The sequence below is a fragment of the Phalacrocorax aristotelis genome, chromosome 7 (assembly GCF_949628215.1).
Source record: "Phalacrocorax aristotelis chromosome 7, bGulAri2.1, whole genome shotgun sequence".
In the NCBI taxonomy this organism is placed as follows: Eukaryota; Metazoa; Chordata; class Aves; order Suliformes; family Phalacrocoracidae; genus Phalacrocorax; species Phalacrocorax aristotelis.
The window spans coordinates 43937285-43963136 of NC_134282.1; the positions used below are offsets into that span (position 1 = coordinate 43937285).

Consider the following 25852-nt stretch of genomic DNA (forward strand, 5'->3'; position numbering starts at 1 on the left):
ACGCCGGGTGGCCTTCTCCAGGCACCAGCTATCCGTGACTGACCACGGACCGCCACCGACCCGGTGGCAGTGGCGTTTCCTCGAGTGGGAAGAGGGGGCCCGGGCCCAGGCCCCGTGCTGCCCCAAGCCGCCGCCGAGGCTGTCGGGGCAGCCGCCGAGCCCGCTGCTAGGACCAGTGCTTTTACAGAGAGACGGGGCTCTCGGCAGCCGAGCTTTATCTTCGAACCACGCGGTGCCAGCCAGACTAGTTTCATTCCCGGAAAGCTGTTTTTACCGCCTCTTCGGGATTTACCTCACCAGCAGCGCGCGGGGTCACGGGCGCCTGCCCTCCGGCCGCCATTTACACCTTTCCAGGGTACTTGGGGGGCGCTGTCGGGGGCTGCCCCCCTCGCCTCGCCGGCCGTCCCGCCCCCACCCTGAGGGGAGCAGCGGCGCGGCAGCCTGCCTTCATGCCTGCCGGCCGGCTGGCAAAAGGGAGGGCAGTAGCGGGCCGCGCCCGGCGGCCCCCTCCTCCCGGGGGCGGTGCGCGCTGACGCGGCAGCGCCGCGGCTCTCCGCCGGCCGAGTCGCACAATTATGAGAAAGGGCCGCCGGGCCGCTGCCGCCGCCAGCGCTGGGTCCCGGTGTGGAGTGGAGCCAGCCCCGTCCTCCTCGCCCAGCTCTCCCCGTCGCCCCGGGAGCGTTGTCCTCACCCGGTTTCTCCCCACCCAGCCCTCCGCTGCTGCCGAGCTCAGCCCCGATAGATGGAGACAGGCCCCGCCACCGCCGACGCCGAACCACGAGCGGGAGCTGCCCGGCGCGAGGAGAGCCAGAGTCGGCGCCGAGACCCAGCCCGGCCCTGAGGAGAATGGTGAGGGCGGCGGCGGCTGCGGGGCGCGGGGAAGGGACGGGACGGGGGCGCTGGCCACTGGCTCAGACCCGTCCCAGCCGGCCGCTGCGGTCCTGCCTGCCGCGGCCGCCTGGATCCGCCTCGGCCCCTCTGGTGCCCGGGCTCGCCTTCCGCCGCGGTGGCTGTTCCGCGGGGTGCCCCGGCGGCGGCAGGAGGGATCCCGCCAAGCTGTCACCGCTGGGCCGGAAGGGGAGGCGCGGGCTCGGGCGCCTCGGGCCCGTCGGTGCGCGGTGCCCCGACCGCTAACGGCAGTCGGCGGGGCCCGTCTGTCCGTCCCGCCCAGTCACCCCTGCCGCCACCGCCCTGCGGGCCCTGCCCTTCCGCAGCTCCCGGGCCGGGGCTGACCCGAGCCGCCGGGGCGAGGCTCCCGCCGCCTCCCGGCATTTCTGGAGCCTCCCCGCGTGGTGCCCGCGGGGCCGGCCAGCGCAGCCCTGCCGCCTGCGCGTCCCTGCGCACCCCGCGGCAGCGCGCTGGGCAGCCGGTCCTGCGGCGGAGGGGGCTTCACCGGTTAGAAACGTGACCTTTCATTTAGTGCTCTGAGTCTGCCCTAGTCCCTCGTCATGGGTTTGCGTAGCACCAGAACTTACACGTTGGACTGTGTAGTTTTCCGGTATGTGGCTGTTCCTTTCTAATCTTTCTGCCTATTTATTTTCTACCATTTCTACACGCTGTCGTATACAAGAGAGTATATAAACCCTTACAAAGAGGTGTATGAGCTTCCACAAAGAAAACACAGTTTTAATTCCAGTTCTTTCTTCTTCTGAGTGCTAATTGTTTCTTTATCCCTATAAACTTATTTCTTAACCGATATTTACAGAATTTAATGAGCCATCGCATCAAGTGCTTTCAAATAATTTTGGAAATCAAAGTGTGGAGTGTAAATCTGTGGATTTCTACAGCCTGCCTGAGCTCCTAGTCAGGTGCTTGTATTTCACGGCATATTGTTCAAAAACCACAGGGATTCATTCCCATGAAGCTTCCATTTCTGACTGTATCTGTGAACTGTGTGGAAATGTGGGCTGTCTTTTTCTCGAATCTGCAAATCTGCCACTCTGCTAGGAAGAAGCTGAAAGTGCAACCTTCCGTTGTGACTTGAACGAGTGCTTGACATCTCCCACTTGTGTGGTACTTGCTCTTCTCGACTGAAGTGTGGGGTGTTTTTTTTTTTAGTTTAGTTTAGTTCTGGTGTTTTGTGGGTGCTGACATAGCCCAGAAATGTACAAATTGGTTTTAACCATTATAGATTTGTAAACTGATTGTGGCTCAGCAGTTTTTCTGGCAATGTAGCACCTTTTGTAATGTTTTATACTTACCCAGTGTTTATGAAATATTTTGCAACCACTGTGTAACAGGTGTTTTGCCTGAGTTGATTATAGGACATTTCATGCAAGTTCATTTTGCTAAAAATTTCCCTGCTGCTCCATGACTGTTTAGCAATTTTGAATTACTGGACAGTGTCCAACATTAAATCAGGAATTAGTCTAAAGACTGAGTTGTTCAGTGTGGGCATTCTGGGAGTTCAGTCTTTTTTTTAATGTGTCTGTGTGGGTGAGATAAGTGTCTGCTAGATCATCCTTCATACCTTCTGGTATGAGGCCATTCCTGACTTTGCTATTTAAAGTGGGGGGAAAAAACCTTTGTGCATGTGGAAGTGTTTAGGCTGGTTTTGGACTGTTTGTACATTAGTTTCCTGATGTTTTACTTTGATTTTTTTTTTTTTTTTTGCTTGCTTGAGCTCAGGAGCAGGAGGGTGATTTTCACTTGTCATACAAAGGCACCTTGAATCATCACGTTATGCTTAACAGTTACCTCACTTATATTTAAAGATACTCTCTCAGATCGTCCATCTCCCCACGTGGGTTATCGTGGAGAGAGGTATTCTATTGTGTTTTAAACTTTCACTTCTCTTCTTGTCCCTTGAGGCTCTGTGTAACTCTAGTCTTGCCACCTTACCTTTTTGTCTTATCACATCAGCCCTGCTTTCCCTGCTCTGCTGGTGATAGATTGCAGCATCCAAACTCCTCTCTTTTTCTCATGGTTATCTTTACCACTTGCTGTGCTTCCCTTTCCTGGAAGCTTTGCACCAACACCCAAACTTTTCCTGCTTCTCTTTCATGTCCCTTCATGAGGTGCATTTCTGTTAACTGTTCTCTTTTTGTGGACAGTCATGACAGATGATTCTTTTCTAAACAAACTGATACTGATTTGAACTTAAATAATCGACGCTGATACAGTAGGGTTTGGCTATATTGGTTTGTCAATTTTACACCAGTTATATTGTGAATAAATCTCTAAGAGGACCTGTCAAAAAGTGTGTATGAAGGGAGGGAGATGCTTTTATACTCTGCAATTTGTGTGCTTGACTGGATTTTGCATAGTAGGTTTAATTTTCTTTCCCAGAAAGACCCTGATTAGCCTAATTAGGAGTTTAATACATAGTTATACTAGCAGTGACACTTCTGCTAAACTTCTGATACTGTCAGCATATTGTCTGAAACAAGCCCAAATTTGAAGCTTGGGATTGGATTTTGAAATTGTGGCTTATGCTTTGAAAAATCAGGACAATGAAGTTATACTTCTCACGCCAGTGCACTTAACCTGAAAAATGTATCTTTGTCTTTTTTTTTTTTTTAAACAGTTATTTATTTCTTTTGAAATTTCTTATTTCTGTTAACCATGTCTCTACTTTGGCCGCAATATTTGCATGCCACGCTAATTTGCTGAAACAAGTAAGATTATTTCTGTCCCACAGAAATTATCTTACTTAACAAGTAAGATTATTTCTGTCCCACATTTTTAAAGGCAAACTGACACTAAAATCGATACGTATGTTTTCCAGAACTTTTGTCTTTGAGGGAGTTTTCTTTTTTTTCTGAAGTGAATAATTCTGTCTAGATGCATTGTAGCTTCACTGGGTGAAATTCTGGCGGCTGGCTTTTCAGCAGATATGTTACTGAATAATCTCACTTTGTGTGTGCATTTGGATAAGATGCTTAGATGATTATTAAACATAATGTCACTTCTTACCTCTGATAGTGACAAGTAGTGGTGACCTCTGACAAGTAAGTCTATATGCTTGATTATTTCTACAAAAAATAGTCAGCGATACTGACTTGGCCTGTGGTAAAACTTGAATAAAGTTTGTGGCATGCTTTCTTTGTGTTCCCTGGACTGAAACCTTATTTTGCCTTTATGGTATTCTCTGTGATCCTGTTACTGTCCCTTATTTGATTTAATCCCATCTTTTTTGCTCACATAATGAGAATGCACATGTAATGGTGTCCTGTTAATATATTGTGATACAACGTATACCAAAAATGGCCTAACTAATCCTTGGTTTCTGTTACTTTTATTACTTTAAGCTTAGCTTTTCTTTCACTTGAAATACAAAAACCATCTACAATTTAAGTAATAGAAAGCTAATCTAACAGAACAGAAAAAGTAAACCCCAAAACCGTTGTATTGGCAAATTTCACTTCCTGACCTGGCTGAGCACAGGATTAGGTGGGCATCAGTGCTGCTGCATGAGAGAAGAGGTAGGATGTGCAGGAGGGGACTTGCCTTTTTGGTAGCAGCCAGTCATTAGACCATCATCTCCTGGCACACCGAACTGTTGCATCTGACTGGATGGGACCACGGACCCAAGCAGCAGTGTTTTGGAGACCAGTCTCCATCACAGCCATTACACTGACAGAGAGAGTCAGTGAGGAGCGGTGAGGTTTTTTCAGTCTTCTTTACACCTATGTTTTGCTTAGCATGTAGAGTAGATGTGAGCTGTTTTTAAAGTGGGGGCGTGAGCCACTTTCTTTAACTACCAGGTTTGCTGGAATCACAGTATAGCTTGAGTTTCTTTTTTTCCCCAGCCTCTGTAATTCTTGCACAGAAGTAGGTTGTCTAATCACTGTTAGGTGAGCAGGGGAAACTTCTTACCCCTCTGCTCTTTCCAAGAAGGAAATGCCAGTGAATTTCTGACAGGGTAATGAAATATTAAATAAAAATTAAAAAACAAGAAACTGGCATAAATAACGTTGTTATCCTTAACTGTATTTGGGTTTTTTGCTTCCCAAGAATTGGGCAAAAAATGCTCTAAACGTATAGGAAATACCGTCAGAAAAACAACTGTGTCACTGATTGAGGTGTTGATAGTTCCGAAAAGCTGCCTTATGAAAGGACTAGAATATATAACTGTGGAAAGTGGTTTGACAACATATGGTATGAGGATGTTGCAGGAATAGTCTGTAAGACAAATGTAGTGTTGATTGCCAAGGAGATTTTGAAGTATGGTAACAAAGTGACATCATGTTAGAGCGGATTGAACTTGGTTTATAAGTTATTCAGTTTTTTCCCCTTAAAGCAAAGTTCAGATGTTACTGAGGTGGTAGGCTTGGATTAAACCTTAATTCTGGCAATTTCTGTGTTTTAGGATTTAAAAAAAAAAGTTGGACCAAGGTTATGGATTATTTAATACTTATGTTATCAAGAGCAATGAAATTTTTTTCCTAAAGAATCTTACAAACTCATTTGAATTCAAGCTGTTTCACGCATTTTCTATTGTCATATTTTCTGAAATGCGTGTATGGCAAATGTGCAGTTGCTGACTTAGTATATCCCAACCCATCTCTATTTCATTTGATTTCAGCTGGAGGAGGATCGCACGTGATATGTTTGCTAACACATCTGTTGACTTCTGACAGCTGCAAAATCAGAATTTTACAGTCTGATTCAGTAACGAAGTTGGTATTCTGTCGTTTGACAGCTAACGTTTTCAGAAGGTGATCCAACTTCAGCAACAGCTATTGTAAACCCTCTGCAAAGCTTTATTGCTACATCTTCAACCTGTACATGGAGATCAGTAGTTTCTGTTCAGATAGGTCCAACCTCAAGCGCCTATTTTGTTTAAATTCATGGTCATGTGTTTTGCAAAGAGCAGGCAACTGGCGAATATTCAGTTTCAAAGAGTATGGGTAGATGTGTGCATATAGCTTGCCAAGATATGAAAATTATGCACGTGTGAATCTTATGGATGTCTAGATTTACTGCAAGTAATTGTAATGGCAACAATCTGGGGAGGCCTCTTTCTGAGTTGGAGAGCTTTGGAGCTATTTCAAGGTCTGTGGCAGCTTGGTCAGACTTTTTACTTTTTGGTCATGGATCCTACAGCTTGGTGTGGATGACTCCCAGTGCTATTGGATTACTCCGTTAATTGTTTACTGCTAATCAAATGAGATATATTAAAAAAAGATGCAGGTTCTGAGAATTGGCATATTTCTATTAAATTCTGGCTTGCTGGTTTTTTTTTGGGGGTGGGATATTTTTTTGTTATTTTTTACTGACAACCTTTTGGGTGATTACTGCAGTATATTTTTGGTGTCATACACTAACAGTTCCTGCTTGAGAATACTTTCTAGGTTACAGCTCTTAAATTAATTTAATCTATGTGTTCAGTCTTTCACCATAATATAACTCAGTAATCTTCAAAGCCTGGGAAAGTATCTGTTACAGCTCAGTCAATGTTAACACAATGGTTATTGCAATCGAATACCAGCCTTTGTTTTGTGCATTGTTCCCACTTACCTCTACTCAAAGAGGTACTTATTTTCCTAATCTTATCTACCTGATTCTTGTCACCTTTGCTAAAAGAGGAACAGAAACAATGTTTCTGCTTTGTAGTCCCCTGACTTGTGTTGGGTGGAATTTTGCAAGATGTCCCTAGCTGACAGTTCATATCCTAATACCTAATAGGAGTTTTTCTCCTCCTAATCCTAACACTGCAGAGTGGTAACCAGTTTTTGTGAAACGTGGACTTGACAAACTTGACTTTTAAAATTTAAATTTAATAAATTTACATTTATGCCTTCAGCAAATTAATTTCTAGTTGCTCTGCTAGGAATACTGTATTGCACAAGCACTTATGGCCTGAAAACCTCTAGTCTCATGGCATTTTAAGAACTAGTATTACTTAGCAGCCCAGGTCTTTCCACTGTTACTTCATTGACAGTGTAGTTCCCAAGACTGACCTGGAGTGCTTGAGGTGCAGGTCTATGTGTTGCAGGGTAATAATCTCAGATACGAGGCAGGGTTGATGTTCAAGTCCATAGCATCTTTACTAGCCGCTCCTAAATCTGCCAAAACTACTCTTAAAGGTGTGGTTGCAATCCAGTTTAAACTCATCTAAGCCCTGGCTGTCACCCTTCTGCCTGTCCCTTTGGTGATTCCTCTGTGCTTAGTCACTGTTTTGGGCATCTGAATTGAATAAACATCTAATCACCTCCTTTTTTTTTTTTAGGATTAATTCTGTTGTTGGTAATTTCCCTGAATCGGCTCTCCACGTGACTGCGTAAATGCCGGTGCTGGTATGAGATGGGGTGGGATCATGTGCAGAGGCTTAGGAAAATGGGGTTGCGGCACCCCAAACTTGACATCAGCTGTGAAGCTGGTTTGGAAGCTTGCTCTGAGGTGCTTGAGAGTTGACTTGTGCCACCACATTAGCCAATGCTGTGTTACTCTATGTATCACCCATTCTATGTGAGTGTTTTCTAAGCCTTACAGCCTTGTGTGCAGGTGTGGATAGAGCTGTGCCATCAGAAGTCAGGTTCTATAGCCTCTTCAAAGCATAAACCAAACTGCATTGCAGACTTTGTGTAATTTTGAAGTAGGCATGTAGTAGCTATTCTTGAATACTTCAGTATGAAAGCTCTTGTTTACAGAGGATGTTTTCTTGACCTTTTTTTCTGAATGTCTGCTACCAAGTGTAAGATAACTTTTTTTACCAGATATGCTGTGCTGTAGTCTGTCTTTGAACTGAGCTCCGTCAAGAGGAGATTCACCCCTCCCATCAAGTTATTTCTGTTGGCAAACGATCCACTGCTGGTAACTTGTCTTGCATAACATAATATTGCTAGGTCTTTTTTTCTCCGTGTTATTAACATGCTGCTTATTTGCTTTTTAGTGCTATTCCCATCCCTGTTTCACTTAAGAAGCCGAACCTGTTCCTTTGGGGCAGGAGAAAGTGAAGCTGCATTCTGCTAGTGTATCTGATAGAGCTCAGCACAGCAGCCATGTGACCAGGTTCAAAGATGGTTGTGCTGTTGTACAACATAGCTAAAATTTCATCTATATTGGCTTTGAGCAGTAAGGTCAACACAATATACTAGTTTGTGGCTAGAGCCAGTCTGAAAAATCTCAGCTTCCTTTCAAAGCCTGGCCCTGTGGCTGCTGCGGTCATGCAAGTATTTAGTCAGGTATAACTTCAGTCACCTGAATAGGTTAAATTGTGCACGTGCTTAAGCAACACATGACTGTAATGTAAAAATACCAGCTGTGTAATTACAGAGCTGTTAATCAACTTTATCTTCAATTATAAAAATCAGCTAATCTACAAGAGTAGGTGCAGTTAATGATGTTTTAAATGTCAAAGGCTTACCAGTTTCTCCTGTGTTCCCTGGCTGCAGTATTGTCTAAACTGTAGTTTGCAGAATTCTGTTAAACAGCAAATTTAACAAAACTTAAGCTGAAAGCATTAGAAAAGCACATGGTTGAGGGTGATGTTCTGGCCAAAAAGTTTGGAGTGATTGATCTTGAAGGAATTCCTGCTCATGGTAGATCAAAGAATTACCAATACCATAGCTGACAAATATCCTAGACAACTTTCTAGGAACTTAGCATCATCTGGTGTTGCAAGGCCTCTGGATGCAGAACTAATTGGAAGAGGCTTGCTCCTCCCAATTTCACAAGCTATAGTTTACTAATGGTGCTGCTGAAAATGTTCATGGGGTTACGCTGCAGACTAGCCCATGGGGCAGCCCTGCGAGCACTTACCTTGGCCTGTGTGAGGGGCACTAGCAAAGACGTGGAGGTTGGGATGGACGTTAACCTCTTAAACTGGCATTAACTGGCTTTGCAGCCAGAGGCATTGAAAAGCAGAAATATCCCCTTAACTAACCTTTGTCCTTTTAATTTGTGCCAACTTCAGAAATGTTCTTGATGAGGATTTATGCCTTTGCCTCATTAAGCAATAGGTCTGTCTTATTCTTGGTTTCTTTTATAAAAATTTTATGCAGAAAAATCCTTTTTAAGTTTTCAGCTGTAGGAAAAACACAGTTTATTATGCATACATTTTTCCATATAAATCCTGCCTCTGTATGTAGAATTCGGGGACTCTTCACTGTTAAATTCAATTCAATAACAATTATAGTTTCAATTGCATTGGTGAAACAATGTGGTCTTTTTAGGTTTTTATATAGGGAAAGAGGGCAGAAGACAATCAGCACCCCTTGTCTGCATTTGGGCCGCCGGGTAGTGTTACAGGTGAACATTCTGCAGCAATGAAGGCTGCTAACAGTTGTTGTTTGTTGTTTGAATACATCAGTCTGGTTGTGCTTGGTGCTCTGTAGCCCATGAGAGAAATATTTGGTACTAGTATAATCATAGGACTTTGCTGGACATGATAAAATAGTCTTTGGGCTGCACTATCTTCCTGATACAGAAAATGTAAAAGACTGAAGCTTTTCTGCCTTCAGAAAAGTCCTGTTTTTGGGTTGTAGAAAAGTTTTCTGGTCACATGCATGTAGACAATCTGCAGAATAGAGGTAGACTTTGCAGAGAGCAGGAGGATTATTCGCAGAAGCTAATCAGGCAGTGAGTTCCTAGGCTTGCTCAGTGGAGACAGAGGGATTCACAGCAGCTCTTTTCTCTGCAGAGAGGATGTAGAAAAATTAGCACTGCTAAGATATGGTTAGTCTTTTTGACTATCCTCTTGGGTGTCATTACTGGATTTTTTTAGTTTTTTTCTGACATGTAAAGATCTTAAATGTAGGACAAGAAAAATCTCTCCTAATTAATGTATTAGGAGTTAGTTGGGTTTTAATTATACTGTGAAGTAGGAAAAACATCTTCAGTGCCAGATGAGAATGGATGCTATTCTCAAACCCAGGGTATCTACTCACCTAAAATGTGACCTTAAGCAATACGTTCTTGCTTTGTTGGCAGCTCTCCAAGAAATAAAGACATACCATCTTGGCTTCCTTTTCTTCCTGAACATCAGGATACAGATACATAAAAAGAATGCCTTTTTGTGTGACAGATCAGTAGTCTTTTCCTGGATGCCTAGAGTAAGTGTGCTTTGGGAGATTATTTTGTACCTTGACGGTATGCTTAGGTCAGCTCAGCTGTTTTGGTAACCCACTATCTTACTGCTACCAAAGGGGATATTCTACTTTCCTTGTTCCCACCTTGATCGTGGCCATATGGTTCTTTTCTGTGCTTTAGTTTTCTACCCAGTCTGCATCTGAATTGGTTCATTCTGACATCAAAGCTACCTGCTCTTCTTTTCCTGGAAATAATACTGTGCTGGTTTAGGGAGCTTAATCAACTCACCAAAGGACTAGTGCATAACTGCTGGTGGGAGGGAAGTAGCAGGGGAACAGGTGGAAGGGCAGAGTAACTTGGTCAGCTTGTCTTCTCTGACTGCACCTTCACTGTATAATTTGAAGAATTGCATCTGTTAAAGCAAATATTTCCCCTATATATCTTGGCTTTGCTGTTATCAGGACCTCTTACTTCCTTACTGTTTTCTTTTGTTTCTCTAGAATGACAGTCTGTCTTCACTCCTTTCCCCCAGTAGGCCAGAGAGGAGCCCGAGGTGTAAGTCTAGTACAGCTTAGGGAGGCCTTTGTGCCACATACCACTCAGCATTGGTGAATTTTACTGGAAGTGGGTACGCTGGAGGAAATGATAATAAACAGAAAACATTTGCAAAGTGCAAGTGGTGTTGTGATCTCTCAGTATCATTTAATTAGTTGTTCCCCCCCACCCCACATGGGGGAAAAAAGAGGTTACTTTATTTCTAAAAATCATATATTTAATTTCTGAGTGATTACTTAGACTTGTGGTATTTACCATAGATGTGCTGCAGGTAGCTCAGTTCTGTGAGTAACCTGCAATTCTGCATCAACGTTTGGTTGGAGAGCTGAAAAACTGTAGTTTCTTCAATCTGCTTAAGTAGAGGATACCTGTATCACTGTGCAATAAACAAAAATTAAGAGATAAGATTGAGACAGTAAATTGTACGTCCTAGGGAACTACCTGCATTGCTTCATTATACTTTTCAGGTAGCAAACAGTCATTTGGAATGGTTCTCCTTCTTACATTTCAAATTTTTTTTCTTCTCGAGATGATCTTCCTTTTATCAAATACGTTTAGTTTTCCCTGTTAGAGCAAAGTGGGAGGTTTTTTCCCTACAGGCTATTCTGATTTTTAGTTGATATTGTCCAGCTTGATGATTCAGAGTATTTCAAGTCCATACAAGTGTTTGGTAAGAGTTTGTGCTTTTGATTTGAGATCTGAATACTCAGCTTGGGGACTCAAGCTCGCTGAGGCAACCCTTGTAAGACTAGGATAAGAGAAACACCAAAAGACATTCTTCTGTTTCCCTTTGCATTAGAGCTAGCCAGACCTGGGTTTAAATCATAGTTAGGCATTAGGACGTCTGTGCTTGTATCTTAGTTAACAATGCTGTGTGCCTGTGAAGGACGGTGTGACAGGAAGCTTTGTAGTGCTTTTGGTAAATGGTGGAGTAAAATGGTACGTTTTAGCAGACTGAGCATTGACTTGGAGGTAAAACGAATGACTTTAAGCTCTCTCACAATAGATTGCATTGTGTATATTTTACAGCTCTGACTCTAATATTTAAAAGGAACATTCATGAAGAGGGATGTAAGAATGTAGTTGAGACTTTCAAAACCTGCTAATAAGATGGTTGAATGGTAATGGGAAAATCGGTGTAAAATAATATTATTTCAGCAGTCAGCATGAGGTTGTGATGGAGAGCTCAATTTCTGTATGAAACTAGCCTCATGGGAGATCAACAAAATAAAACACAGTAGCTCAAACTACTGTTCCCCTCAAAAACAGAGATAGGAAATTTTAAAAAGTGCCTAAATAAGCATTATATATTATTTCAGAAAGTAATTATCTGCTTTCACATTTGCCTAAATAAACCCAATTAAGTTTCTTTGCACTTTTCTAGAGTAAACAAAACCTACTTAAATAGTTTTAGTGGAGAATTTTATCTTCTGATAAAAAGTTTAGGTACATGGATGTCTCTAGAATGCTGTCAGGCTACTTATGCCCTGAGATGAGGGCTGTAGTCAGTGTGCACTCTTGAGCAACTGCAGACCTAGCTAACTGTGTTAGGAGAGCTAGTTCTCTGTCTTGACAGGCAGGGAAAGTGTAACTGAATTGAGGAGCTCTTTGTTAGTAAGCTGAATTTTAAAAATGTTTAAGTCTCTGTAATTCTACAGGAGCTGAATTGTAATATAGCAAAATCTTGTTTTGGCTTGTTTTCCTCCCAGCTCATCCGACTTTCGGCATCCTATTCTAATCTCCCAAGAATTCTGGTCACTGTAGGGAGTTGACCAAAATGTTCACTTCCCCTACTGTAGCTAGAAAATACTGGCACATTGGTGTGCATCTGTGTACAGGTAGGGAGAATGCAGAGAACAGGAGCTAAGACAAATGTGCTGCATCACACCTCCACAATCCTGAGTAATGCACATATTGCCCTTGCCAAGGAAGTGAAGGCAGTTCAGGGGTTGTATGACTAACTTCTGTCCCTCTCAGACATCAGGTCCAATGCTGATATTTTAATACTAGCCTAGAACCAGTCTAATATTACTTTTCTGGTCTGAGATGACTTGCTTAACTTATAAAGTGATTTTTTCTTTTTTTTATGGTACTTGCTGTTAAAGTGGACAAAATTACAAATCTGTTTCAGGTAGTTCTTTGACAGTGTGTTTGTCGAAGGGCCTCTTTCCTAATGTTAGCAGTTTTGATTATAAAAAGAAATTGGTTTTCCCTGATACTGCATCTAATACTAAGTTATGTGAAATTTCATGGTCTTCAGCAGTGGTCTGGTGCTGTCACGCATTTCACATGCCCACTAGTATGTTGTATTGCACTTCCCTCTCACCCATGCTATTCAGAGAAATATTATTGTTTTGTAATAATCTAAATGCAGGCATAAGGCTTTCTGAGTTTGGGTTTTTTTGGGAGGATTTTTTGGAGTTTTTTGGAGTTTGTTTTTCTTTTTAAAAAAGATATTCAAAGGGTCGTCTAAGGCTAGCTATGTCAAAAATCCCTTAGTGATAACAAGTTTCCGTTGCTTTAGCGAGTTAATAATAGCCTACTTAAGTCAGCAGGCACCAAAATGTTTGCTGTGATGATAGCGAAGTACCTTTCTTTGTACAACACTAGAAATAAGTCAGATTTGTAAATGGAACAGTGGTAGAGCAAGACCAACAACATCCACCCTTCCAGCTTGCTTTTGTAGTTGTAATGTGCTTCAGCACATAATGCATTAATCAGATGTTCATGTACTTCATGAACCAGAAAGGCAGAACCGTCTTTAAATGTGCAGCTCAAATAAAGCTGAAATATAACCTTTGCATTAGGTGAGGTGAAACTTGCAGCCTGTATGCTGTCTATGAATAGTGGCTGCTAGAGCTGAGCTTTCTTCATCTGGGAACAAACTGGAAGCAAATCAAGGGTAGGATTAATTATTTGGCTGGTCACAGGAGCCCTTTCTTACTGAATTATTTCCCGAGGTGGCCACCACTGATTCCTTTCTTACATCTGTGAGTTGTGCTCCCGATGTGATGGGGAAGGGACTGAAAGTTGCTTGGGGAGGACAGCCAACGGATCCAGGCTATGTGAATTGCTTTATGGCTGAAAACATGCCCCAAGCCTCATTCCTTCCAAAAATAAACCCAGAGTTTATAGGATTGTTCCTACACCCTGTGTGGCATGTGCAAGGTAAGCCCAGCACTTGCCAGAAATGTGAGGTATGAACCAAACTAATTCCTTCGTATGGAATGAATCTGGTCAGCCAGGCAGTGCAGAGGTTTTAGCAGCCATGCACAGTGTGTCCCATTAGTCCCTGCGGAAAGGACCGGGTTGAGTGGCCGTCCTTGATACCCACAGAAATTATTTGACCCACTTAAAAAGGCTTGGCATCATTTCTGTTGCGTGTTGGTGAGTAGGTACGCTGACTCTTACCTTCCTGCTGGTCTTATTTAAGAGGGTGTGTAGGCTTGCAGTCTGCAACTATGGTAAGATTAGAATGCCTGCAGACTACCTAAATCGTTGGTGTCAAGAGACGTGAAGAGAATGCAGACTATACAATTGTATGACTGTAGATAAGGAAGAAGTAGGCTGTGTGTTTAAAAATGTAAGAGATTTGGGATTGGTTAATACTAGTGACTCAACATAATTAAAAATGAGTTTTGAAGAGGGACCCTGGCAGAAAGAAGCAAGCACTGTATGACAGGTTTGAAAACATTCCTATGTACTTTTGCCATGTATTTTTTTGGAATCTCTCATTTGAACAAAGTGGGTATTAGAGTTAAAAATGTTGGCTGAAAAGCTGCAGCTATATTTTCCTTGCAGTTACTACCACATGCTCCCTTTCTATCCTTTTCTTTCATCCATGGTTGTACGTCTCAGAGGGTAAAGAATTATTTTAATCTCTTTTGAGAACTCAGTGGGCTAGTTCCTGGTTTGTTGCTTCTAGACCATACCTTTGTATATGTTTTGAAATACTTCATGGAATGCATCGAAATTTGGTCTGGGAGCTCATAGAAATGAATTTATTAATTTTTTAAGAAGAGCTAAATATTTTTTTTTTGTTAGTATTTCATTAGTCAGGAGGATTGCAAATGTAAACTATGTTGAAATCAATTTACTTCAGTTTACAGCAGTGAAACTGGTTTACCTTATGCGTTTTCTTTTTCCTATCAAAATTCCAAATTCTGTTGATGAAAGTTGGGAAATAAAAACCAAAATACATTTCCCCCCTGCTCCCAGTGAGATACTCCGCTTTTCTGAATGCGTGTTCAGGAACAGCGTGTCATCTGCTGTGCTGACAGAGTCTTATAGAGTCTCTGGTTTTGAAAACTTTATTTAATCACTGTACCTGTTAATTGGACATTTAACTCTGAAGATTTTTATTGTTAGCTGAGAGAAAGCCATTTTGGAATTATACCAGTGTGTGTGTCTTCTGAAATCAACTGATGGTTTATTCCAGTGTGATCTGAGATGTCTCATAGTGTAGAATCAGTTGAGAAATATTTTCTAGGTACATTTCAATATAGTTTTTATGCCTTGTATGGATGGTATATGCATTTTAAGATTTAATACTTTCTAAAAAAGAGGAGTAATTTTATGACTGGTCTAACTGCAGAACAGCATGCACCTTCACATGGGTGTTAAACCAGCAATTTTTTTAAGAATTCACTTAAAATATGCTGAATTTGCTCTGAATTTCCCCGAGAAACCTGTATTGCAGTTAGAAGATAACTTTCCCAATAATGTGAGTAAAGTGGATTGAGTCTGAATATAATTAAAATGTCCCAAAAATACTAGGTCTGTGGGTTTTATTCTGGTGCGTCAGGATTAAAAATAACAACTTCAGAGTGTTAAATTCTGTATATTAATTTATGGTCTTCTGAATTAAATGAATCTACAAAAACGACCCCAACAAACAATTTTATGCTTTATGATTTGTTGGTGAAAAAGTTCCCCCGGAAGCAGCCTGTCCTCTAAATAGCACATGGGAATCACTGTTCTCAAGTTTGAGAGAGCTGTAGAAACCTTTTGACAAATCCCCAGTATTCTTTGCATCCAAAACTGCGTGTGGATTTGGTGAGTTCGCTGGTGACTGTGTTATGTCAGAGAAGAACTTGATGAAACAATAGCTACTCTGTTAGAGATCTGGATTGCTGTGAAAACTGTTCAGAGCAAATCTCCTGAACTGTTTAGTAAAGAATAGGGTTGTTGAAGGTTTGTTTTGGCACTAAGGGAGCCATTGATACGAAGATTGGTATCTTCACTTGCTGGCTCATTTGAGGTATGCTTCTGAATACAGTGCACAGGAGAATTGACAGGAGACTTTCTCTGACTGCCTTTTTACTTTCCCTGCTTCCTCAACAGTTTTTATTTCAAATAAATCCAATATTTTTTTTTGCTGTTGAGCAACGTATTTTTGGGACTGTAGCAAAATTTTCATTAGAGAAGTCATTCAACCCAGAAAACTAGAACTGTTTTGTTTCATATAAGTCAAGTGAAGCCAGGTGAATTTTGCTCAGAACAGGATCTTCAACATAGCAGAGACACCGTTCGTGCACGGTGGGTCTGTCTGTGTCTGAGCTATTGGGGTTCCGTGGCAAGAGGTGCTCCAATGGGTTTGGGAAAAAATAAACGAAACAACTTCTTGTAGATGAGGCTGGTAGTTGTTTAAGAATAATAATAAAATAATCCTAATGTGGGCTGCAGGTAAAATAACCTTGCAAAAATTTTCATTTGCAGTGGATTAAATAACAATTTAAGATTAATGCACAGTCCTTCTCATTTAGAGTGACATACTTCACAGGGTTATGTTAAAGCACTCTGTATAAATATCATTTGGCATTGTGATAACATTTAGGCCTTTTTGTCTTTCTGATATTGCACATGTCCATACTTTCTATAGAAGTTACTTTAAAAATTGGTAAGGTTGACTGGTATTCTAGTTACTGATTCAGGAACAGAGTTTTGTGTACTTTTTGTATGTGCTGTGTATTCTCTGGACAGACAGTGCTGTTATTCTTCAGCAGAGAGTCTTTGTTTTAAATATAGTTCATAATACTAGCTGGCTAAATGCTTTTCTTTCTTCCCCTCCTCCTTTAAAAAAAAAAAAAAAAAAAATCCCCAAACAGTAATTATAGAGGTATGTAATTTGAAATTGCAAGGAAAGCAAGTAAATTAAATGTCTGGGCTTTGCTGGAGCCAAGAATTTAAAACAAATGTTAGCAAATACATGGCATCAAACTGCCTACCTTTTCCTTTTCTCCTCCCATCTGCTTATTTACTTAATGTTAGCTGAAGTTCTGAAGGCTTTCCTCAAATGATAAAGGTTTCCTTGAGGAACGGAGTTGTGCTCTGCTATAATTTTTAATACAAAATTTTAGGTATTTTCTTTTGAGAATTGTACATAACTGTCTTTCAGATAACTCTCCACCCCATACACAACAGTTTAATTACTTGGCTCATTGTGGGATGCACATTTTCAGTATCACTCAGTTAATTTGTACTAAGAACAAGTCCAGGTACTTTGCCTGAAGCATGGTTCTTACTGCCTTAAGGGTTTGAAGCCCCTGCCAGAAATCTTTGCAGTGAGAGCCGGCATGCATTTTATTTATGGCACCTCTTCCCACAAGAAGTTTTATGAATTCTAAACTACTTGATATGCATTAACTTAATTGGTTATCATATTCATCCTGGTTTGGCTTTATTTGGTTTTGTTCGAAGTACTGAGTATAAAAGCAGTAAGATAAAGGTTTGTTTGCGGTTTCTGCCTTTAAGCTGTAGCTGCAGGAGCTCAGTGCTCAGTTAGGGGTTAGCTGGCTGGGCAGGGATCACAGTTCAGTCCCATGGTATATAGCACATGTTTGGCTAATGGAGCAGGTATCTTAGATAAGAGATCCTCTTGTAAATCATGAAAAGAGCGTGTGCAGTATGTATAGTTATATAAGAAGCAGTAACTTGGCAGTAGACATTTCCTTGAATGGACAAGCTAAAGGATGTTCTTAGTACAGAATGTCTCTTAGAAATGTTTTGAAACTTACCTTGTTGGTTTTAAGTGACCTGGATGGGTAGGACTGCTCTGTGGCAGTGCTGGCATGAGTATCCCAGCTGCAGACAGTTTCTACTGTATCTTCTTGGTTTTGGGCTTCCTGAATTTTCTTTTGCCCAAATGGAAGCTTCAGCTTTCTGGAAAATTGGAGGCAGTGGGGAAAGAGTACAGAGTCTATTTATTTTTAAATAAAGGACAAATAAAATTGGAAGATCTTTTCCTTTACAAACTATTGCATATATTGAATTGCCTTATAGTGTAAGCAAAGGTTTGAAACCTGAAATAGGAGATGCTGTAGAAGATTATATGATTTGCAATTAGTAATTGAAATCCCCATTATCAGCCTTCCACAAAAGTCAGAGTTTGGAATATTATTTTTTAGTCCAGTTCTGTTTCCTGATTCAGCTGGCCGGCTTTGTAGAAAAACTGTCGGCAGAACTGCTAGGTTGTTATGCAGTGTTTCAGGTTTGAGAGTGATATATTTAGGGTAAGTTAAAATTTAGTTTTGTAACAAATAATATATAACTTAGGAGCCTCCAATGGTATACAGTATTACAAATGAGTAGAAGGAATAAACTGGGATCCTTTTGTACATGAAGTTGTTCATGATTGTCAGCTATACAGTATATTTATACCTGCCATATTTGTGTTCGTTGAAAGTCATGCAAGTTATTTTGAGATCTTGCCAAATAGGAAAGCTTACTTTCTATAAAGAAAATAATTCAGACCAAGTTTGATAAACTTGGAGACTTTCACAATAGTTTGATAAGGCTCTGTTGTACTGTTGCCTATCAGTTGCTGCCCTGCTAGAAATTAGTCATCTTATTATTTTAATATGTTGAGTAAGAGGCTCTTTACGAACACGTGAGTTGAAGCGGGGAGAATGGCAGATGGCTGGAGTTTTTTTTCTGAGACCTGATCTCATACTGTACTTGGGTGACTGGTGCTTTTCATTTGTAACCTGCTATATACAAAACCTTAAATTATAGTTAACTTTGTGTTAAAAGTTTCATTCTGCAAGGACACTTGTGAAAAATATCCATCATGAATTTCAGTAAAGATAAAGTAAAGAATTCCTTGCATCCTGAGCAGGTACACTTAAATAATTTCTATTATTGATGCTTTGGAGTGCTAATGCTATTGCTGAAACAAAAATAACTAATACTAAAATGGCTATGGTAAAACTTACACCTGGTATAAAAGGTTGTGGGATTGTTTTGGCTTTTAGATACTTCCAGAAGTTGAAAGTACCATAGTCGGGCACATGCTCTTGAGTTTGTAGTTCAGCAAATACTTGTTTAAATTTTGTTTCAAATAGCAATTATAATTATTTCAGCACTTGTGAAGCTTTTATGAAAGGACTTATTTATTGGAAATAGTATAAAGTATTTCCTTTAATTGTGATCCCAGGGTGAGTATATCTCTCCTAGTGTATTGAATCAAATCTATGTGCCCTTTGTTTCTTGAAGTTCTTTCAGAAGTACTGAAAGACACAGTGATCTTTGTTAGCTCAGAAATCAGTGCAACCAGAATAAGGTATCTTGCATAACCTTCACAGCTTAAAGACTGAGAAACTGCCTTGTTGGCCACTTCAGAACTAGGAGCTAGTACTTACTGTAGTACATCTTCCAAAAAGTAAAAGTTAAATTAAATGTTTTTTTGGTGTGCAGATGAGATTCTGCCAACACTGACTGCTAAGATGTCTTAATGTGGTGAAATTTTCATAGATATCTTACCTGTAGGGAAAAGACAGTGAAGGTAGTTCTGGGGTAATAGTAACTGTATTAACATTTTTCTTGTAAGTCTTTAATATCATGTAGCTTGAGAGATTTGAAATGTGCGAGAGAGAATCTGGAAAGCTCAGATTTTTTTTCCTCAAGGTGCAAGTTTGAAATGAAAGAAAGTAAATAGTTGAAAAATAGCTCATTATATGTTGATACTGCTCGTGCTTTTTACTAAAATCTGACCATATGTTTTTGTGGAAGGGTTCATAGCTCTTCCCTACCCTCCCCACCCTTTTCTTTCCTTTTTCTTGACTAGCAGCACTACAGAGCTCACTGTACTGAGAGCTCCTGACCCATATTGCCTGTAACCTTCATGTAAGATAAGCCTTTTAAAATACCCTAGCAAAACAGATTGCTCCAGTCAGCAGAAGTTGCCCGGTTACTGGAAGCAGAGTTTAAGAGGTGTAGTTGTGTATGCTGCAGAGATTATTTAAAAAGCTTTAATAACAGTAAGCAATTTTTTAAAAACAGTTTGATAACTTACATATTGATTTTTTTACTACTGACTTGATCTCCTATTTTAACTTAATCTTTAGCTGATAAAGAAGTATTTCTTAGGGGTAACTGCTGCAACTAATTTATCTCAACAGTGTCCTCACATCATCTTCCTTTTCTGGTCATCACAGGAACATTATGTAATAGTAGTTCTTTCTTACAAGGAAGTTGATACTGTGTGCTATTTCTTCCTACATTTTTAATGTGATCTTTACCAGTTTATGGGAAATGTTTCTCACTTACTCTGTTTTCTTTTTGGTTTGCTTCCCGTCTCCCTGCCTTTTCCCAGCTTCTCAACTGGAAACAAGAATCTCTAATTATAAAGTTCTGTATAAAATATCTTGCAATAAAGGTTGATCAGTGTACAGGAGTGCTGCTGGAGAGTCTAATTTTACAAAAAGAAAAGTTCCAAGTATGTTTTAATAACATCATAGAGCTTCCACTACATAAATAATATAGATGTACCCCCACTGAAATTACTGTCACTACTGAAGAATAGAGAGAAATCTTTGAGTGGTTAAAACTGTACATTCTTTTAAATTTCTTTTTTTGTTTTTTTCAGATCCATTTATTATGAAGGGTAGTGTTGCACATTGTGAGCCAGTGTTCCTTGTCCCCAGCTCTGATCGCCATTTAATAATAAAACAATATTGCATGGAGCAATCGATGCAATTATTTGTGGTTTATATACTTCACATTTCAATATCTAGCACGTTATGATGCCTGTGATAGCTTGCTTCAAGGTGTGGTTTTAGCCAGCTGACTAAAACATATAAGTATTAAATTACTCTTCTTTATCTTTTTGTGTTCTGGAGGATCTGCAGAGTCCATATGTAAGCTTAAATTACTGCAATGCTAAAGTGATGATCTATACAAGACCTCAGTTTTAAGAAATGAAGTAAAAAAATACATAGCCATATAAACAGTGGGGACACTCAGTTAAGCAGAAAGCAGCTTCCAGAACTGGGATTCATATCACAAAGGCTAAGGCTTAATAGTGTTAAAAAATACTATGAGACGAGGAAGCTAAAAATTTGGACTGCCTACTATATGTGTATTTTTACATATAGTATGATATACATATATGAATGTACATATATACATATATCAAATTTATTTTATAACACTGCTAATCTTCTGATAAAGGCAGAGGAGGGATAAAACTATTTTGAGCCCAGCTCAGGTAAGGCAGGTATCCTAGGAAATATCCATGTCCTTCATGGGAAATGATGTGCTTCTCTTTCCTTATCCAAGAACTGAGGATAATGCTACTGAAAGAGTAGAGATGAATTCTGAGGACAGCGGAGGAAGAGATCTTCTCTTTCACAAGGCTGTTAAGAGTCAGTCACTTCGATTTTCCTTCTCCTTTGGAAGAGAAGAAAAAGAGGGAAAAGCACTGTAACAGAATCGTTCATAATACCATGATGGCATATAATGTCTAATATTCTGCTTTTCCCTTGCTAGGCCTTCTTTCTTTCCCCTTTGTAAGAACATTCTTTCCTATGTATAGCGAAAGGAGGTAGGACAGTAGTGAATAACGGCTTTGGCTATTCATTCCAGGTGTTTAAGATATTAATTTAAATGTAAAATATATGGTGTGAGTGCTCATTCTGTTGTTTACTGCTCCTCTTCCCTGCCATGATTCTTCCCTGTGGGTTCTGCCTCTACCTTTCTCCTACCCTTCTTCCTCTCTTGGGAAGTGCCTGTACCTGCAACTTTCCACCCTCTTTGGAAGAGACTGGTGGCCCTCTTAATGTGAAGCGAGAAACTGGAGCAGCAGTTTGTTCCCGGCTTGACAGATTCATAGTCAAAGTTCACTAAAACAAATATTGGAAGGAGATAATGATGAATAATGTGGGAAAGATCTGCTGAGTCTGGGAAATGTATTAAAAGAGGGTGGGCAGTTGAGGAGCAGTTTTCCAGGGGCCTATATTAAAACTAGCTCGTACATTCTTACTTGTAATAATTTCTCTGTGTTATCTTAAACTGATCCTGAAATTGTGGTGAGTGAAAAGCCATCTATCTTTACTGAATCTTCTGTTATAATAAATCTGAAAAAAAAAAAAAAAATCTGAATTTCTTCATATTTTCCTCAGACCTCTATTTAGATACCTGTGAGTAATACAGATCAGTCTTTTTTCCCCTCATTGTAAAATAGAACAGGTATGAACTGTCTCAAATGTTTCTACAGGTAAAATGTAAACATATAACAGGGCATGTTGTTAGCAATGATGAAATTTTAATGTAACCTTAATAAGGATTTAAAGCAATATTGCATAAGGTGCAAATTGGCATCTGAAGATTTTTTCTTCTTTTTAATCACTAAAAATCATGTCCGAGTTCCTTTCCCAATGTATTGCTGAAACATGATGTAGACATTGGACGTTACGCATATTGTTTAGCATCTAATCCTGAGATTATCATGCAAGATAATGTTATGTGGTTGTTTAATGCAACTAACTTAAATTCTGTCCACCTGTTAGAATAGGTAAGAATATGAAGAAGTAAACATTTCACGTTTCAGAACATGTTTCAAGTTTAAGCTTAAAACACAGCTTAGAGATGCCAATTAAACTTTTTTATTGAAATTAAAAGTTTCTTGGTGAAGAACAAAGGTTATGACCTATTTATTGCTAATAGAAAAGATTGCCAGTGTTGTTAGAAAACTGCCTTACCCGCAATTTCAAGATGAAAATTTCACTTCATTAAAAAGGTAAATGGATGAAATTACTGTTATCTCAGTGTAGTGCAGTTAATTTTTAAAAATTTCAACTGATTTTTTTTTTTCCTTAGCAAGGCAGGTACAGTATATTTTGAAGTTGTTTGGGAGGTTTTGGTACGTCTTTATTTGCATATTGCAAATTTTTGTAATTTAAATGTTAGCTTTGAAAAATATTACTTTGGATTTTAATGGATTTGTGTATAAAATAAGTTTTGTAATGATTCTAGTTGCCTCAGTTTTCAGGCAGTGTGAGATGCTTTTATAGGGTCATATATGGTTTTGTTCATTTTTGGGAGACAGCAAAACATTAAAAGACAATTTAACTTCCTTGTTAGATACTAGTTGCCTTCATCTTTAAATACCTCTGCGCCCCCATGTTCTAATTATTGTTTCCTTAAAAAGCATTTTTCATTGCAAAGTTGTATGATTTGTATTTTATAATACTGTTGCACTTTTTATTTTTCAGTCCCAGAAATCCTGGATAGAAAATACTTTCACCAAGAGGGAGTGTGTGTATATTATACCAAGTTCAAAAGACCCCCACAGGTAAACGAGAAATGAGGCAAGAACTCATTGCTGCTCTTTAAAATTGAAAGAAGTCAGTATTGTAAAGAGAGTGTATAATAGATTTTTGGACTAACTATCTGTATAAAATGCTGTCTTTAGTTCACTCTTTCATGACTGCGCATTCTCACTCTTTTTGTTTAGCTTGGATGGGTTTTTTTCCCCTTTTCTGAAAGCACTTTGGCATTGCAGAAATCTCTAATAAATCTTCCCCTGTTTTGTTTGCTGCTTCTATGGTGTGTCTGCAGCATGGGGGTTTTGGTGGCATAGGTTTGAAGTCAGAAAGTCTCATAGGGATACACTGCTGTTCTTGAAATTCGAATAGTGTGAGTGTAGAGTGAAGTGTAAAAATAAATGTGACAGTGCAGGAAAAAGGATAAAAGGATTCATAGAGGAATAAAGAAAAACAAGAATTGTGATGGGAGAAAAAAAAGAAAAAAAAGGCTGAAGAAATATTTGCTTCTAGGGGAAGTAGATAAAATAAGAGCAGTTCGGATATCAAAAGATTTCATGTGGTATCAAGTAATTTTTCATCCTTAAAGGTATGCAAGGAAAAATGAGGATGAAAAATGGGGAAACATGTTTCTAGAGGGGAGGCTGAGACTAACGAATAATATTTTGCATATCTCATATGCTGCTTTTACCTTATGCTCAATTAGAGATGTGAAATCAAGCAAGTCAGTGTATACCTCTAACATATCTAATTGGTAGAGACTACCTTCACTAAATGTTATAGCTGTAATTTTAAGAGTTCGTATAATGATTGAAATTGGTGTGCATGGTCATGACATTTGTGTCACAGATCAAATAAGGTCAAACTGAAAATAGAGTCAAAATTGGTATTTTAAGGCAGTTTTGTCTCCCCAAAATGGTTACTATTGTCATTATGGGTATCAAATCAGCTTTTTTTTTTTTTTGTTCCTTCATATATTTGAGAGCAGCTGAGAAACCTTTTTAGAACTTTTGATTGCTTCTATTTCAGTCTTTTCCATGAAAAAAGTTATAGATCTCTTTTGTTCTATCAGGGCAGAGCATTATTTTTCTTTTAAGAACTTTGTTTTTAAGCAGAAAAAGAACAAAGTAAATGCTGTAGAATTTTTAAGTTATTGTAAATAATTCACCACATTACTTGAAACCGTGTGACGTGAGAAGCTTTTAGAATTTATAGCCATGATTGTAGCACATGGAAAATTTGCAAATGCAAACAAAGTAATTAGGAAGCTGTTAAAATTTCCAGAGCACTTCACAAGGAACAAAATGATCTTTAACATTGCACTTTTAGTTTAACCTGTTTGTAACATACAACGAACTTTACAACTTTTTGTCTGTCAATTTCTAAGAATCACTTACTGTTGCTCAAGAATTATGTGTAAACAAATCAAATGGAGACAGGAATATTTCATATGTTTTGTTGATCTGTACATTTTAGTATAGATAATTATACTTTAATAAGTGTTAGAGAAGATCTAAAACTACAGTTCAGTATTAAATACATAGATGATTAATAGAGTGTAACTTCAGTAGAGGAAAAAATTAAATTCTTTATGCTCAAAGTCTGAAAACAGTTTAAGACTACTGTATAACGTCTGTATTTGTACGCTCTTGCGTACTAGCTCTTAACCATAATCGGTTAACAGCTGCTCATGAAAATTATGGAAAACAGTGGTATAAATTTATCTGCTATGTTAATTTTAAATGTTAAGAAAGCTGTTAGCAGGAAAGCACAGAAAATGTTTAAGATGGAAGCAGGTAGAAATGAAGAGTTGGTTTAATATCATAAACTTTATGTAAAGATACCATTGTCTAAGGTTGGTTCAAATACATCTTTTTCTGCACATGCAACTCAGAAATTATCAAATAACTTTCCCACACAGGTAGTTCTACTTGTATGTATATTAGAAGGACAAATATGTAGAATAGATGCAGCAATGTATAGTTAGGATGAGTCCAAGGAAATGCTGGTCTGTAAGTAACTTCTCAGCATCTAGCAAAATGATTCAGTTTGAGTGCTGCTGATAATCCACTCTGAAATAGTCCTGGTCTTCATATATTGATGGTCCAAAGCCTGAAAACCTGTCTGAAGTCTCAGGACTGAAACTTTTGTGTGTTTATGTGTTTTCACTTGTCTGTCTTTATTTTACATGACTGTAGTATACTTGGCAAGTTACCATGTTATAAACAGGCAAACTTGGGCAGCATATTTTCCATTTACTGGCGCTCTCTTTTGTTCAGTAATCTTTTGTAAGCATATGAAGCGTTGTGAGTGGTCTGTTCCTCACCCACCCCCTTAAAATTGAAGCTGAAGTTTACTCATGTATTTAAATATTTCTTATAGATGCCTTCCAGGATGTCAGATTTGTCAGCAACTTGTCAGGTAAGAGTTCTTTGTAATTACAATATTTATGAATATTTTTTTCCATTAAACAAGTGCTTTCATAATAGGGTTTTAAAAAGTTTTGATCAATATTGCAAATGGCAAGTCGGTGAAAGTTAGATATAAAACTAGTATAACTTGTTAATAAAGAACTCTGCAATACAATATCACAGATTTATAAATGTTATATAAATTATTTGGCTTCAAAGAATCAGTTTTCTATGTTCTGACTACCTCAGTTCCTTCTAGCCTCCAACTTGCTATTTCAGTGATTGTCAATATTTTGCATAATAATAATAATAATAATAATAATAATAATAATGTATTGTAATTAATTCTTGCTATAAATATTTATGGCA

The 25852-nt window shown here is 39.2% G+C and overlaps 1 protein-coding gene across 2 annotated transcripts in view; it reads left to right on the top strand.

The window, feature by feature from the left end:
* Nucleotides 1-531: 531 nt before the first annotated feature.
* The window catches only part of TRPM7 (transient receptor potential cation channel subfamily M member 7), a 58928-nt gene continuing 33607 nt past the window's right edge, over nt 532-25852 (top strand). For both annotated transcript variants that reach the window (XM_075100457.1, XM_075100460.1), the window contains exons 1-3: nt 532-849; nt 23022-23101; nt 25455-25493. In XM_075100457.1, the coding sequence (XP_074956558.1) occupies nt 847-849; nt 23022-23101; nt 25455-25493 (122 nt within the window). In that variant the 5' untranslated portion in view covers nt 532-846. The remainder of the gene's footprint in view (nt 850-23021; nt 23102-25454; nt 25494-25852) is intronic.